The sequence below is a fragment of the Fistularia commersonii genome, chromosome 11 (assembly GCF_037954325.1).
Source record: "Fistularia commersonii isolate RoL2024-O1a breed Wild chromosome 11, RoL_Fcom_v1.0, whole genome shotgun sequence".
Lineage (NCBI taxonomy): Eukaryota > Metazoa > Chordata > Actinopteri > Syngnathiformes > Fistulariidae > Fistularia > Fistularia commersonii.
This window is the reverse complement of record NC_141294.1, coordinates 13203521-13219793: the sequence shown is the minus strand read 5'-3', so window position 1 is coordinate 13219793 and position 16273 is coordinate 13203521. Positions and strand designations below refer to the sequence as shown.

The 16273-nt window shown below is 57.7% G+C and overlaps 2 protein-coding genes across 3 annotated transcripts; one reads left to right on the top strand and one right to left on the bottom strand.

Moving 5' to 3' along the window:
• Window positions 1-68: 68 nt before the first annotated feature.
• Window positions 69-5865, bottom strand: znf526 (zinc finger protein 526). Its single transcript, XM_086155026.1, has 8 exons — window positions 5652-5865; window positions 4851-5290; window positions 3597-3757; window positions 3196-3291; window positions 2332-3086; window positions 2117-2252; window positions 494-2041; window positions 69-406 (listed from the first exon to the last, which is right to left on the bottom strand). Exons 2-8 carry the CDS (start codon window positions 5134-5136, stop codon window positions 248-250), a joined length of 3141 nt encoding a protein of 1046 aa, XP_086011152.1. The 5' UTR covers window positions 5137-5290; window positions 5652-5865; the 3' UTR covers window positions 69-247.
• A 509-nt stretch (window positions 5866-6374) lies between these two features.
• gsk3ab (glycogen synthase kinase 3 alpha b) lies at window positions 6375-15417 on the top strand. Of its 2 annotated transcripts, XM_086155033.1 has the most exons (11): window positions 6375-6467; window positions 6575-6760; window positions 10623-10810; window positions 10890-10973; window positions 11568-11678; window positions 11775-11905; window positions 12074-12278; window positions 12373-12468; window positions 12847-13033; window positions 13120-13197; window positions 13662-15417. In XM_086155033.1, the coding sequence occupies exons 2-11, from the start codon at window positions 6586-6588 to the stop codon at window positions 13730-13732; spliced, it is 1326 nt and encodes a 441-aa protein (XP_086011159.1). In that variant the 5' UTR covers window positions 6375-6467; window positions 6575-6585; the 3' UTR covers window positions 13733-15417. The 2 variants fall into 2 exon arrangements, with proteins under 2 accessions (XP_086011159.1, XP_086011158.1); XM_086155032.1 differs by having other exon boundaries at window positions 6386-6760; window positions 13665-15417.
• The last annotated feature ends 856 nt before the right edge of the window (window positions 15418-16273 follow it).

Sequence of the window (16273 nt, the reverse complement as noted above, 5' to 3'; positions counted from 1 at the left end):
CTTCTACAACACGAGGCCAGAGGCCACGTGGACGCCTCCTTGCCCAGCCTGGAGTCCAGGAGAACCCATGTTCTTTAAAACCTTTATTGATCACATCTATTTACAGCAGAACGTTGGAGTCGCTTCATCTGAACCACAGACAGAATCATCTGAACGTCCAGCAGGCCCAGAGTCCGGTCGCTCATCTCCGCACGAGGGCGGAACCCGCTCGTCCGCTCCGACTCCCGAGCGGCGCCCGGATGTTCTGTCAGAGCAGCTGCAGGCCGTCCATGGCCAGGCCGTTCTCCAGGGCGGTGTGAAAGATCTCCAGAGCCTGTTCCAGGGGCAGGACCCCTCCCTCGCTGCTCTCGATGATGGCGATGGTCTCCCCGAACTCGTTGCACATGATGGTCGGTGTTCCCTGCGCCTGCGAGGAAGTGGAGAAGAATCGGACGATGGAACGCCGAGGGATCGACCCGCCGCCGCCGCCCTGCTCATGGGAGCCGGTTCTTACCTGCTGGACCTCCGTGGTCTGGATCTGGATGAGGTGAGGCTGCCCGCCGGCGGCTTCCTGCGCGGGGGGATCAACCGCCGCGCCGGAGGGGCCGCTCGCCATGGCGGCAGCCTCCTCGTCCAGCCTCTGCTGTCTGGCGTGAGTCTTCTTGTGGTTCCTCAGGTTGGAGAAGGTCTTGAAGGCCTTCCCGCACTGCGGGCAGACGTGCGGCCGCTCCCCGGTGTGCGTGCGGCGGTGCTCGGCCAGGTGCATGCTCTGGATGAAGCCTTTGCCGCACACCTCGCAGCAAAACGGTCGCTCGCCCGAGTGCGTGCGCAGGTGCTCCCGCAGATGTGTGTTTTGGCGGAAGCGTTTGCCGCACACCTGGCAGGGGAAGGGCCTCTCCCCGGTGTGGACCCGCTGGTGGAGCGCCACCCCGGACGACGACACGAACAGCTTCCCGCAGACGGGGCACTGGTGGGCTTTGGGCCGCTTCCCCGGGGGGGCCTGGGGCCGACCGGGGCCCAGGCCCAGGCCCGGCCGGCCCAGGTGGCTCAGCCGGTGCAGCCGCAGGTTGGCGGGAGAATTCAGCTTCTTCCCGCAGAGGTTGCAGTCCAGCCCCCCCCGCGGCCCTCCGGCACTACCCTCCCACTCGGCTCCCGCCGCTCCGGAGGTCGAGGGCTCGGCGCCCGGCTCGCCGCCAGGGTGGCGCTCCAGGCAGTGACCGTCTCGCTGCTTCCTGGTCAGGAAGCCGGCGTCGCAGAGCGAACAGGGGAAGGGGGCGGGGGCCCCCGGGTGCCGGCTGTAGCGGTGGGCGGCCAGCTTGTTGGGCCAGCGGAAGGTGGCCGGGCAGTCGGGGCAGGACAGGGACGCGGCGCCGGAGTGCAGCAGGCTGTGCTGGCGGAGATTGGACGACTGGGAGAAGGAGCGGCTGCAGACGCCGCAGCGATGGGGACGGGCGCCCGAGTGGACCAGGTGGTGGCGCATCAGGTTGGCCAGGGAGGAGAACGTCTTCCCGCAGTCGGAGCACTGGAAGGGGCGCTCGCCGGTGTGGGTGCGGAGGTGGTTCCGCACGTGGATCTGCTTCTTGAAGGACTTCCCGCATATGCCGCACAGGAAGCTGCGCTCCGGCGGATGGGCTTTGCGGCGGTGGTGGACCAGCTGCAGCTGCGAGGAGAAGGTCTTCGGGCAAGAACGACACGAAAACTGTCCTCTGTCTGAGGACGCGGATGGAGTTCCTGCGCCGGGTGAGACGGAGGTCACGCCGCCGCCGCTGCCGTCCGAAGCCGAGGCTTTAGAAGCGGAGGAGCGTTTCTCCGTGCGGTCGATTTCTCCTTCGACGGACAAAGACTCCCCCATGACCTTCTCCGCTCCTTGGGTCTCCTCCTCGCCTTCTTCCACCGCGCTCTGGCAGCCGTAGGCCGGATCTTCTCCCATCTTCTCCATCTCCTCCTCGGTGAGGGGGGCCAGCAGGTCGATGTTGGCGTCGTGGCGCTGGGCGAGGTTCTTTTCTCTGGCCCTCTGCAGGATGGCCAGAGCGGAAAGAGAAGCTCTTCTCGGCGCAGAAACCTGGAAGACACAACTGGCGTGAGCCGTTGAGGCCACCGCGTCCCCACACGGCGTCAGAGATGGTGCGGGGGTTACCGTGGAGACGGGGCCGCTCAGGCCGTAGGCGTCGTGATTGAGGTGGCTCCTGCGGTGGTAGAGGTACTTGGTCATGTTGGTGAAGGTCTTGTTGCAGAACTGACATTTATGCAGCGGGTCGGCGGTGTGGGACTTCCTGTTTGACACAAAGACAAGGCATCAAGCCGGACCCGGGGGCGGAGTCGGACCGGCGCCCGCGAACTTGCAGGGGATACCTGTGCATGATGAGCGTCATCTCCGTGGTGAAGCCGTGGCCGCAGTCCACGCACAGGTACCGGGCCACGCCCGAGTGCGTGCGCATGTGAGTCTGCAGGGACGTGGCCTTCTTGAACACCTTGCCGCACTCCGGGCACTCGTGAGTGCCTTGCTCGTGGACACGCTTGTGCGCCGCCAGCCGGTTGACGGAGGTGAAGGTGCGGCCGCAGAGGGTGCACTGCTGGGGCTTCGCCCAGAGCACCGCCTTCTTCTCTGCCGCTCGGGCCTTCAGGCCGTCCGTCTTGTCCGGGCCGTCCTCCCTCCCTCTCGTCTCCTCCAAGCCGCTCATGACCCCCGCCTCGCCGCTCTCCTTGTCCTGGGCCAGGAAGTGCTCCCCCTGGTGCTGCAGGAAGTCCTCCGGGGTCTGGAACAGGAGCGAGCACTCCGAGCACTCGTACGGGTGGACCGCCGCCATCTCGGCCGGGTGCCGCCGGGGGTCGTCCTGCCTCGGCTCCAGCCTCCGGACGCCGTTCTCCAAGCTCGCCTTGGCCGGAGACCCGCGGCCCACGGCGGGCAGCAGGGGGGGCAGCCTGAGGCGGCGCTGGCCGGCAGAGCCCGAGCCGTCGGCCAGGGCCTGGGCCGTGAGGATCTGCAGGTGCATGGTGGCCGAGCCGGGGGTCGGGGTCACCGGGGGCAGCAGAGAGGAGCGCGGCGCCGACCTAGAGACGGAGTGGCGTTTCTTCTGCTGCTGCTGCTGCTGCTGCTGGGCGAGAACCTGCGGGGGACGGATTCACAGAGAAGGACCATCAGATTCACAGAGAAGGACCATCAGACCCAACGTGCCGGCTCTTCCTCCACCAGGGGGAGGGCCTTCATCTCCAGACCTGAGCCAGGATCTCCCCCGCCTGCTGCTCGCTCAGCACGTAGTTCTGCACGCTGTTCAGGGGGGTGATGGTGCCATCGGGTTGGAGCACATACTCCTGCAGCAGGGAGAACACACAGTGACGGGCCTTCAGAGCTCCTTCCAACACCAGAGGTCCTGGCGACCGCCGGTACCTTCTGCAAAACCTGACCGCTGCCCCCCGCCCGCTAAACATCCGCGACTGCTAAACTACCGTCTCCCGGCAGAAGATTCAGGACTTCGCCGTGTTATTCGGCGACTCACCGAAGACGGGTCGACTTACGGAGCAGGCGCCGCCCGCCGGTTCCTTCGCGGAACCCCAACCGACGAGATGAACCGGAGGTCCGTCAGACTCGGAAAAGGAGAACGGCTGAAGGTTCTTACCATGGTCTCAGAGCTGCTGTGGGTGCTGCTCCTGTTGTGGGTCCGGCGGTGCTGCAGCCACCGCTCAGGGGAGTCGAACAGAGCCAGGCAGTCCAGACACTGGTACTGGACGGGTCCAGACACCTGCTCGCCTCCTGCTGCCTCCAGGGCCTCGCACATCTCTGAGGAAGGAAACTCGGGGGTTAGAGGGACGAAGGTCTGCAGAGTGACAGCGAGGAAGGAGCTGAGATCCGATGGTGGAATCGGTGGTCCTTTCAGAAGATCCGCTCTCCCGTTTCAAAATTTGCTCTGACAACGGCCCCGTCGTTCTCCACGGGTGGGAGAGGCGGTCAGGGTGTGGAGCTTGGCTCAAAGGCAACATGGCGGCGGTACCAGGTTCTGGGTCTGGGGATCATACTCTTGAGAACATCTCTCCACCAACCGGTATCAGACCACACTTCCTGCTCTCCGTGCAAACAGACGCTCACACGATGCGAGTTGTCTTAACCTGCAGGAGGAAGCTCCTCGATGGCCAGGACTGAGAAGACTCCACTGGACGTCTTCTGAGCGGCCGACCCATTCGGTCCCCCTGGCTCAGCAGCACGGTGGAGGTTCTGATCAACAGCAAGACCTTCACTGGGTGGGGACAAGCTGCTATGTGGGGACTAGAAGCCCCGCAGCCAGGAGATCCTGAGACCTCTACTTGAGGTCAGGACCTCTGTGAGTGGAGATGATCTTTGCTAAGTTGGCAGGTGATTAACGGACACTTTCAGCTGGTGCTTCCAGGCACACAGAGGAGAAAGGTGACTGCAGAGCAGGGTCTCTAAAGCGGACCCTGAACCTGCTTCCCCTTCTCACATGGAGGAGGAGGTTCCAACCCCCCCCCCCCCCCCCCCCACACACACACACACACACACACTAACACACACACATGCATGGGGAGCTGAGGCCTGAAGGGGGCTGCAGTGTCAGAGCCTGGATGAAGAACACCGAGGAAGCTTTGAACTGCTGACACTGGTTCACCGCCAGACATGGAGACGTGAACGCATGGATCTACTCAGGTGCAGATGAAGGTAGAACTCCATCCCATGCTCCACAGGTAGAGCGATCCATGATGTGAAGACAAAGTCAGAGGATGATAGACAGCAGACGTTGATCTCCGTGACTTCAGCATCAGGACGTCACGGACGGTCTTCTCTTGGACCAGCAGGTCACCCTCCAGGTGACGTTCAAACACGGTCAGGCGACAGTAGCGTGACAAGAGACGAGTCTCACCTTGTGGCTCCGCCTCCAGACCAGCTTCCCTCATGTGCATCTCCTGGTGCTGGAGCAGCTCCTCGGGGTTCAGCAGGAGGATCCCACACTCCAGACACTGGTACTGCTGGCTGTGGCCCAGGTCTGCGGCCCCCTGGACCACCGACAGCTCCCCCTCTCCTTCTTGTCCAGTGTGGATCTGCTGATGGACCAGCACGTCCTCCAGGGTGTTGAAGAGCTCATGACACTCGCTGCACATGTACTGGTGCTCCACATACACACCTTCAGCCTCTTCCTGCTCCTCCATAGTTTGCGTGTGTATGTGCGCGTGTGTGTGTGTGTGTGTGTCTGTATGCGTGTGTCTGTGTGTTGTCACACAACTTGTGTTTTTGCAGTGTGCAACAATCAACTACGGGTTCCAGACCGATGACTTGCGTTCTTCTGGGCCACAGGAAGGTCACCTGAGAAGGAGGAGGAGAAACATCTCAGGCATGTTGCGGGCCCCTGGATGTGATGGCTGCAGCCGGTGTTCAGCCGTGCCGGTTTAAGCGCCAGTGAGTCCCGGTCCCGGTCCCGGTCCTGGTCTCGCCCGGCCCCGCGGCTCTGGCCCGCCGCCGAATGTTCGACATACAGTCCGCGTCGGCGGTGTGATGGCAGAGGGAGGGCGGTTGGCGGCGCTCCCTCCGGCTGAGCAGAGCAGTTTCCCGGCACCGCGGTTTCCTGACGGGCCGCCGCCGGTTGGTCTGGCGGCCCGTCAGGCGGCGCTAGCCACTTTTCTCCGCAGCTCTCCGCCGCGGACGGTGGGCCCGTCGGTGCTCTTACCTCGCTACTGGGGTCGGACGATCCCGGCGGCAGACATCAGTCCTCATTCACTCGGCCCCTCGTCCTAATGCCCGGCAGATTCGCTCATACTCTCTGCGAAAAAGCAGGAAGTGGACGCAGGTCGCGGAAAAAGCCATTTCAAAACGTGTGGACAAACGTTAGCCCGCTGCTCGCCTCCATTTTTTGTTACTAAGCCCCGCCCAATGCGGTAGTCGGTGGGACTTTGCCCTCTCTGATTGGACGGACAGGTTATCAGTCATGAATCAGCTTTAGCTAATGGGAATTGTAGTTTTTGAAGTTGATATCGTCTCTCTCTCTCTCTCTCTCTCTCTCTCTCTCTCTCTCACACACACACACACACACACACACACACACACACACACACACTCCCAAGTGCGGTGATTTTTTATTGAGATCTTCTTTCCGTTCTCTATCGTGCCTTTCTGAGGATTTTTGCTAGGGTCAAAAAAAAAATCGGTGAGGTGGGGTAGTTGGTTTGTCAACTACCGGCATTGATTTAACGTTGGCGCTCGACTGGATGTGGCCTAAAAGACGGAAAAACAAAAACATGAAAAACAAAGAAAATAGAACCATTCCATCAAACGACCATCGGTGAATAAAAGTGCGAACTAAAAGCGCTCCTAATTTTCAAATCCTGAAGTCCAAGTTTAACGAAAAAAAAAACCAACAACAAAAAACTCCAAGTCCCAAGAATCCCTGCGAGGTTTGCGTTGCTGTGCGTCAACTCCCGGTCCCCCCACCGCCGCCGCCGTACAGAGGAAGAAAGGGGGAGACGGACGGGCTGGATTGACCGCTGTAAGTGTAGTTTTTTTGAGTTAAATGGGACGTCAAAATAGCCGAATCTAGCCGAAGCCCCTCTCCGTGTGGCTGCTGATAACGCTCACCCTCCACCCCGGCTCCAGTCCTCACCAACATGAGCGGCAGCGGGCGGCCCAGGACCAGCTCATTCGCCGAGCCTCCCGGAGCTCCCGGGTCCGCCGCAGCCGGTGCCGGATCGGCGGTGGCCGGTGGAAGCTCGACAGGAAAAACTGGGGCTTCGCAAGCCGCCGGGGGCAGCGCGACGAGCTTCGGGAACCTGAAGCTGACTCGTGAGTGTGACTCGTTTCCTTTTCATGAAGCCTATGCGAGTTACGGCGACAAAGCTGCGTCCTTCGGGGTAATTCGAGTCTTTCCTCGGCATTTCTCCCCCGAATGTCGACCGGCGGTGCGGCTCTTTGCTAGCAAGCTGTTTGCTAGCCCCACTTAGCTGTTGGCTAGCGCCACTTAGCCGGAGGCTAGTCCCGCTTCGCCGGAGGCTAACGTTAGCCGTGTTTTTCCATCGCGGCACCTCCGCGATCGACGGCCCGAATCGAACGGTTGTCGCGATCGTGTCAACCGCGGAGCCCGACGCGCACACCGGGACGGGAATGAGCAGCTGTCAGAGAAGTTTCCGGCACTCCCGAGGCGGATCGGCGGATGCTAACGGTTAGCCCGGTCAGCCTCGCACGGACAGAGTGCTCGCACACAAATATACAATTGTTAAAGGGCTAAATGTCCCGCAGACGTTTGCAGAGCCTGCGTTGAGTCTCGTCGGCGCTTAGATGTATGTATTTCCCAGTTTTAGCGGAGCGGATTTCAGATTCGGCTTTGCCACGCTAGGCTAGCGTTGCCTTTCATGTCATGATAAAAGTGTCTGTGTGGCCGAAACGATCACCGGTGTTTCTGTGACGGCCGTGGAAAGGGTCAGTGTGCTGCCCGTGACCCGGGATCCTCCGTGGGCCGACTGTCAGATGACTCCAGAATGCTGTCAAGGTGTTGCCTTTTGGGTTTGGCACATTGAGAATGCACGGGTTAGCTCTACATGACTCCCTCGGACTTCTGGAAGGTGTATGGAGCTGCCGTGGAGGCAGAGCCCAGCGCAGTGACTGAGGTTGATGGCAACCGCATGAAACATGGCTTTCTGCTGCCCCTGGTGCCAGAGGTTCCCCGTCTGCAGAAACACACGGAGAAACATCCGCCCCAGTTTCCACCGAGACCGGGCCGGTCGTTCTCCCCCAAACCTCAGCTGCGAGGAGCAGACAGGTCCCAGCCTTGACCGGTGTATCGGAAGCAGCCGCGTTGCCATCGTCGGGAGGAAACGGCCCTCGGTGCCCCCACCTTTCTGCCATTGCTACTTTTCGATGCCACTGACCCCCTCCGGCTACTGAGATCCTCAGCTTTACTCGGTGTTGTCAGACAATTGGGCAACAGAGGTACTTTATCCGCGGCTTCAGGGAAAAAAAATACTTTCTGGTCACATTAAGCAGCCACAATTACACCTTTCCCTCAGCCCTACAATAGAGACACGACAAACGCTAATGAAAGAACTCGCGTTAGGGCCCGAGTCGGTGGTTTGAGGAAACCAGAATCTGATAAACCCTTGTCTCAGGTCTGTGGATTTATTGCTGTGTCATCTGAGTTTTTCCACTTATGACACAGTCGGTTCAAGTTTTCTATTATTCTTTCTAAGTCTCCTTGAAAATTGTGACGGCTGAGCAAACCCTCTGGCCTGTGAACAATTGAGACATTTCAGTTTGTGATAACCTGCCCAGGTCTGCGGTATTTATGTTTAACGTGTGTTTCCGTGCTGAGTCGAGGCGGTGACCCCGCGTCGCCGTGTTTATCCCAGAGGCGACTGTTTTTCCCATCAATTGGCCCAATTATTTCAAAAGATGAATATTCGCTGATCTGCCACTTCATTGTGACGTTAACTCGTGATGTGGAAACCACAGGACCTGAAGGAGGCATTTATGTAGCCGTCTGCCAGCCACGCTGTATAAATAGAGCGACCCTGCAGTGCTGTGACCTCACAGACAGTGATGTCAGCTCACAGCAGTCTGGACCGCTGTGATGTCACTGCCTTTATGACCTCACACACACACACACACACCTCCATTGTTTGTGCATGAGCACTGTTGATAACACCTGTCAGGCTCCCTGATGGCTCTGTCCTGAAAGTGACTGACAGCTCTGACCAGCTTCAGGAGGCAAAAGACTGGATGGGGCCAATCCACACAACCTCCGCCCTCCGTGGTCGGGATCCCGCAGCGTCTGCATATTGATCTGTGGAGCTCCTCCGCATGACGACGGCGGAGGAGCTGCTCCGCCCCACTTGTTAGCTGGAGTGGTTTCCAATGGCTTCCTCCAGATGGGCTGTGTTTGATGATTCATGGTGATTTCCTTCCCAACCCTGAACTAGTCCTGTAGTGAGGAGTTGATCTGCGTTCGTATCTCAACTCCTAATTGAATTCTTGTCAAAATCTTCAGGAGAAGACTCCTGATTGTCTTAGTTGCTTACATACAGATTTCTCCCAGGAAATGTCTTGGGCTGTCCAGGAACTCCTAAATGTCGAACTGCGGATCTCTGTCCGGCAAGAATCTGAAGCCGTCCTGCAGGTTGGAGGAACCTGCCCGCAGACAGGGTAGTGTTTTCAGTCCCTTTGCCGGCGGCGGCCTTGGTGGGCCCACGGCTCGTCCGCCTTCACGGCGAAGGCAAAAGGAGTCCGGCGGACACGGAGCCGTCGCACCTCCGTCGGTTGTAGGTGTCGCTCACCTGGCCCGGGGGCTCCATTACGGACCCGGACCGTTGAGTGACTGCTCGTCTTTGTATTTATTATTCAGGGGCCTATCGGCCTCCGCTGCTCCATAATTGATGTTCCTCTTCAGACGGAAGGAAGCTGTCTGAAGAGCAGCTGAGAGGAACACAGAACGTCTCTGTGCTGAGCGGAGAACCCAGAATGTGCTCAAACCACAGGGCCTGAAGTCCCAGCTGAGTGTTTGCTGCTGAGCCGAGGGGCCATTCATCCCAGTTCTTTGGCCAATCATGTGGCTTCCTGTCTGCCGCTCTTCCCTGGATCACCGTGACTTCAAGTGCAAAACAAAAGCGGCAGTTCTCAGAGGAGAGCAGAGATTCTTCTCCGCCGACGTGTTAACTCTCGTCCTTCACCGGAGGAGCCGGAGCCTCATGGTCCTCCGATCCGCCGGGCCTCCTCCATCAGCTCTGTTTCTGTCGGCGCCTCCGTCGCTGGCTCCGACGGGCCCTTTGGCACCGAGCCTCCGTTCCGCGGTTCCTCCCTGCCTTCCGCCGCTGAGACGTCAGATACTTTGAGACCCGACACGTGCCCAGGGTGAACGCGCAGAGCTTCTCCTGGCCCGGAGAACAATCTGCCTCTGGTTCCAGACCTGCGTGGTCTGGGTCCCGACTGAGACTACGTGATTCTCAGTCCTGGAGGCGCTCCTTCCTGTAAGCATGGATCTTTTCACCTGGTCTTCATGCTGCTCAGATGCTTCAGAAAAGAGACCCTGGCCTCTGTCTGCTGGCCTTAGAAAGTACAGAAGAACATGGGAATGGAAGATATGCGTTTCCTGCCCGGTTCAGTGGCGTGAACGTTCTAATGGAAGCGGGTTCAGGAGCAATAACTTCCTTCTTGGCCGCTTGTTTGTTATTCTCTTCACCTGGGTTCTTCAGACCAGGCTCTCCTCTCAGAGCCTGGTTCGCGTCCTTCTGTCTGGGCCGTGTACGCTGTGTCATCCTGGCTCGGGCTGTTCCCTCCATCTGTGGATCCATATGTTTGGCCCACCAGACGTAATCTTCACATGTTACTTGTTTTCAAAGTTATGAGATCTTTCCCCTGGAGTCGTTTCAGGCTCTCCTGGTTTGAGTTGCTGGAACGTTGTATTTTGATCTTTATCCCTCGACAAGTCACACGTGGTGTCTCCTGAGCCTTTGACCTTTGGTTTGATCCCAAAACTGTTGGTGGGGGCGGGGGGGGGGGGGGGGGGGGTCGAGCCAGAAGCCATTAAAGGGTCCTGGACTAAGAGCATTCCTGCGGATCGTCGTGGAGGTCTGCTTCGTAGTTTCGGTCCTGCTGGAAGGAGCAGCAGACGGATGGACCTCTGACTGACTGACTGACTGACTGTGCTTGTTTTCAGGAGACAGCGGCAAAGTGACGACGGTTGTGGCGACGCCCGGCCAGGGCCCCGACCGCCCGCAGGAAGTGTCCTACACAGACATCAAAGTCATCGGAAATGGCTCCTTCGGCGTGGTGTACCAGGCACGCCTCATCGACAGCCAGGAGATGGTGGCCATTAAGAAGGTTCTTCAAGACAAGAGATTTAAGGTTGGTGTTCTCTGGACCCCGCTCCGGCGCTCCCGACCCTGGAGGAACCCATACTGACCCTCTGTCTCCGTCCTCACAGAACAGAGAGCTGCAAATAATGAGGAAGTTGGACCACTGCAACATCGTGAGGCTACGCTACTTCTTCTACTCCAGTGGGGAGAAGGTTTGTCAGCACACCCTTCCTCTTTTCCCTCCAGCCTCCACGCCCCGTTGGTTAGTCATGTATCTCAGGCGACTCACGGACAAGTTGGAGACAAGTTGAACTTTGTCAGCCAGCCTCAGTGAGGGATTCGTCATGACGACATAGAGGATCCACCTTCACTTCGGTTTAAACTCACAGAGACACTGAGGAGAAGGCAGGAGGCAGAGATGAACATGTGGAAGTTCTCTTTGGGAGTGAGGAGAATAGAGAGGATCGGGAAGAAGTCCATCAGAGGGACAAGACGTGGTAGATGCTCTAGAGACAACTGATGGTCTGTGGGTCAGGTAGAGGCTGGTGATTGCCTCTGGGTTAGGTGGAGGCAGCTGACTGGCTGTGGCCCTGAAGGGTAGTTTGTCAGTGTTTCTACACACCTTGGCCTTCATGTCTATATTCTCAGTCCAAGACTGCAGTGATTGACAGTATCAGTCACTGTGATCACCTTCAGGTCGCCACTCCTCAGCTCACTTTCCAATAAACAACCACCTGAGGAAGTCTGAAGATGGTTCTTGTGTGTGTCCATGTCCCCGTCTCACTAACACCTCTGTGTCCCATCAGAAAGACGAGGTCTATCTGAACTTGGTCCTGGACTACGTCCCAGAGACGGTCTACAGAGTGGCTCGGCACTTTAACAAGGCCAAGACCACCATCCCCATCATCTACGTCAAGGTAGGGGGCCTCCAGGCACCCCGGCTGTTACCCCTCCAACCCCCATACGTCTGATGCTCATGGATTCCAACTTCCTTCTTGGTCTGCTGTCCTCAGGTGTACATGTACCAGCTGTTCCGTAGTCTGGCTTACATCCATTCCCAGGGTGTCTGTCACAGAGACATCAAGCCCCAGAACCTCCTGGTGGACCCCGAGACGGCCATCCTCAAACTCTGCGACTTTGGCAGGTCAGTAGCAGAGCCTGACGTCAGCCATGTTTGCAGGGACGCCCGTCATATGTCCGTCTGATGTCCGTCTGTCCTCCTGGCCTCTTCTCATGCTCCTGGAGAGAACAGCCGTTGAATGGTCGCCGTCGGCGCGTTCTCAGGACCTTCTCCGTTCTCCCTGTCCTGCAGTGCGAAGCAGCTGGTACGGGGGGAGCCCAACGTGTCCTACATCTGCTCACGGTACTACCGCGCCCCCGAGCTCATCTTCGGCGCCACCGACTACACGTCCAACATCGACATCTGGTCGGCCGGCTGCGTGCTGGCCGAGCTGCTCCTGGGCCAGCCCATCTTCCCCGGGGACAGCGGGGTCGACCAGCTCGTGGAGATCATCAAGGTAACCCCCCCCAGAGCCCCTCCCTGTACAAGCATCCAGTTTACCACACTGGCATTGAAGGATGCCCAGGACAGACTGTCCTCTCCTCCTCCAGGTCCTGGGGACCCCGACCCGGGAGCAGATCCGAGAGATGAACCCCAACTACACCGAGTTCAAGTTCCCCCAGATCAAAGCCCATCCCTGGACCAAGGTACCCCGGATGCAAACACCCCTTCCGCTGACATGTGTGTGTGGTCTCAGGTAATGCAGGTTCCGGGTTGAACGTGTCGGTCCTGGATGGGGAGAGGGGCCACCGGAGGACTTCTAACCCATCCCTGTCCACCGGCATTGTGGTTTGGAAGAGGTGGTGTTTTAGGTGGACCCCCACCCCAGAGGGACCTTCAGACAACATCAGACGGCACTTTGACGTTTTGACATGAAACGATTGTCTTCGCTCAAATATGTCGTCCCGTAACCGCTCTTTGTTTTCCCTCCGAACACGAGCCATCTCGGCCGTCGGCCCGTTGTCTGCCAGAAGGCGGCGCCGCCTCACCTTCTGGGAGTGACGTGTGACACTGTTCCCGGCCAGGTGTTCAAGCCTCGCACCCCCCCCGAGGCCATCGCCCTGTGCTCGCGGCTGCTGGAGTACACGCCGGTGACCCGCCTGTCTCCTCTGGAAGCCTGCGCCCACGCCTTCTTCGACGAGCTGCGTCAGCCCGGCACCCGCCTCCCTAGCGGCCGAGAGCTGCCCCTGCTCTTCAACTTCAGCCCCGTTGGTCAGTCACCCCCGCTCGAGCCCTCAGACCGACACCCACACCCTCCGCCCCTTACCAAGGTTTGTTTGTGCCCTTTGTGTCGTCAGAGCTGTCCATCCAGCCCCAGCTGAACTCCACCCTCATTCCTCCTCACGCTCGTGCACAGACCTCGCCCGCCTCTCACGGTACGTACCGGCAGAACCCCCCCCGAGGACGCCTCAGGCCCTAGGAGGTGATGTGAGGCTGTCAGGGTTCGGGTTCTACTGGAGAACGTGGCTGCTTCTCCTTGTAGTTCTACTCGGCCTCTTCAATCCAGCCAAAGTCAGTCAAATCCGGAGGAGGTACCTTAAAACCCGCCAGAGACCTGGCTCTCAAAGCTGTCCGCTTTCTGACCGGCTGAGGTCCCGTGCGCTCTGTCACAGCAGAGCATCCTCTGTCTGGAGGTCCATGAGGCAGTTTAGCCAGGGCACCCAAAAGGAGGAGAAATCACTGTAGCCACATATTTCATTGATTCATTGTTTTTTTTCTCGTGGTCAGAGAGCAGGTCCAGCAGGGTTGGGTCCGAGTTCCGGTCAGAACCCCGAAGGAGAACCTCGGCTTCCGTAAAGGTCCGGTGGATGCCGTGACTCACGTGGTTCTTCTCTCCCAGCAGATGGCAGTGTGTCGGACAGTACCGCCCAGCCCAGCTCAGCGCCCGGATCCATCAGCAACAGCACCTGAGCGTTCGTCCCTCCGTCATCCTTTGTTTCCGTCTTCCCCGCGTCCTCTCCTGTCGTATGCCCCCCTCCCCCCGGCTCCTAGGCTGCAGACACTTCTCCTTGAACCTTCTCCGGCTCCTCCGACCCCGAGCGGCGGCTGAGATTAGGGAGGCGCTTGTCGGGGACGTTCGAGAACCCGAGCGCGGGTCGGGGGGGTGGGGGGTTCTGGTCCGGTAGGAAAAAGAAGCATCACGTTGGTCCTGAAGGACGTCTGGGGGGCGAGGAGAGAGGATGTTCATGATATGTCCACCTTCTGAATTTTTAGCTTCAAATGACTTTTATCCCTTTTAAATGTTCCTTTAATTTGCCCTTCTCAGTTTTAACGTGTCGGTTCCGGTCCAGGTGCTCTTTGACTTTGACAATCATCCAGGACTGGTGTCCTATCTGTCACGTCCTGCAGCATCAGGTTGCAGACGTTTTTAGAAGAAGCAGACCCTTCACTGGCTGACTGGTTTTATGTGATTTTAACTGGCGCCCGTGGATGGCAGGAGGTCACACGACCGGGGCGCTTCCTGTCTCTGACGACAGTTGATGTTTTCAGTGTTGAATCTGGAAACCCGGTGAAGACCGGAGAGCAGTACCTTCTGGTCCCTGCGCGCCGACCATGGAATCGACCCCCCCCCCTCCCCCCAGGGTAGAAGCAGGCTCCGACACTGACCTCTGACCTCCCACCGATCACCTGCGCCTCCTGCCATCCGGCCTCATCTTTTTGTGGCGTTCCTGTCCAGGGCGGTCCTTCAGCCTCATATCATGTTCTTCCTGTCTCCACCTGGACGTAGGAGCCGACCCCTGTGATCTGCGCAGAATAACGGCCCGTTTTCCTTTCCTCCGCCTGCTAACGTGCACGCGGGGCCCAGGCCGAGGACGTGAAATCCTCAGGACGTGATCAGTAATAATGAACCTCCCTGCCCGTCTGTCCTCCTGCCCCCCCTTTTTCACCGCAGAACTGTAAATATCAACCACCTTTTATTTTATTTTGTTATTTTTGTTATTATTGTTATTATATTGTTGTTCTTGTCATTTTTTTTTTTCCCTAGTAGTCCGGCCCCTCGCCGTCGGCCGTTTCTCCTCAGTCAGTCTGTAAATACAGTTTCTTTTGGGTCCCTTCGCAGGAGGGACAGCAGAACAAACGTCTCCTTCTCTCTCTCCCCCTCCATCCCTCTCTCCGTGACTCTCTCTTCTTCCCGTCAATTTCGTCTCAGCTCTTTTATTTATTGTACTGTGGGGGTCTTTGCTTTTCCACGTGAGGGGTGGCCAGTGGCTGGAGGTTTTTATATGGAAAGCGGGTTGCTTGTAATTTCCAAATGAATGAAATCCAACCGTCACACGTGTATACTGTATACTGTAGTGTGTGTGTGTATGCGCGTGTGGATGGAAGAGAAAACGAAACTTGAGTGTGTGTGCGTGTGTGCGTGCGCTCTCACTCAGAAAACACACAAACACATACACAGCTCCAGTTTGAAAATCTACCAGTTCTGTTTTCATGTCCTTTTCATTTGCTCTGTATCGCCCTCTCCACGGGGTCAAAGGTCACCGTTCACAATGCAGCGGTTGGATAAAGGAGATGATGGAGTGGGATGGAGGGAGAGAGACAGTTTTCTGTTTGTTGGTATAAATAATTAAACTCAAATAAAGTGATGAAAGCGACTGCAATGACTGATTGACATCTGCCAACTGACACTGGGTACGGGTCAAACCATTTTCAGCCCCCCCGAGTACAAGGGACCACCTGGAATCCTCCAATCCTCCGGTTCGCTTGGGTATCCTCCAGGGATGAAGTCCTTCCTTTCCTTCAGGGAGATGTCAGGCCCGATTGGACGAGTTCCGTGCTGCGTCTTGGCTTAATGCAGAGGGTTTTTCAGAGTCAGGTAGTTTCTTAATCAATTGATGCAAAATTAAAACAACTAATCAATATGTGATCAACTAATCAATATTTACTACATCCAGCTGCTGCTGGGTGTAACAGGTTTGGCGACTGCCTTCCTGCAGGGATGTTGAGACTTCTTGTGGACCTTTGAGCCTCCAGGACAGCCAGATGCTGGAGAAGCAGACCAGGCTCCTCAGCACGGATGTACGCCCAGATCCTCTGGTTGTGACAGAAACCTAGATACTGTAAATGTCTGTGGCTTTATTTCACACCTGATGAAGTATTTGGCTACAGATCAAACCTGTCAAGTGTGTGTGTGTGAGGGGGGGGGGTCCATATGTGAAAATCAGTTGAATATCTTCTGCACATGAGAAGGGATCTGCTGCTATTATGCAGGAGCCTAAATGAAGCCTCAGTGCGCCCGGGAGTCCATCTTCATACCATACAAATGTTTTAGTACTTCTAGCGGACCGGACTGAACCACTAGAACCACCTCCTCTGCTCAAACAAGTATGTGTGTGAGCAGCAGGTTAAGCCTGAAGCCTCCACCACACACCCACTCAGAGGATCTGAGGCAAGTTGAGGGAAGTGACAGCCAACAGAAGGAAGTCATGTGGCTGAAAGCTGGCCTTGTCT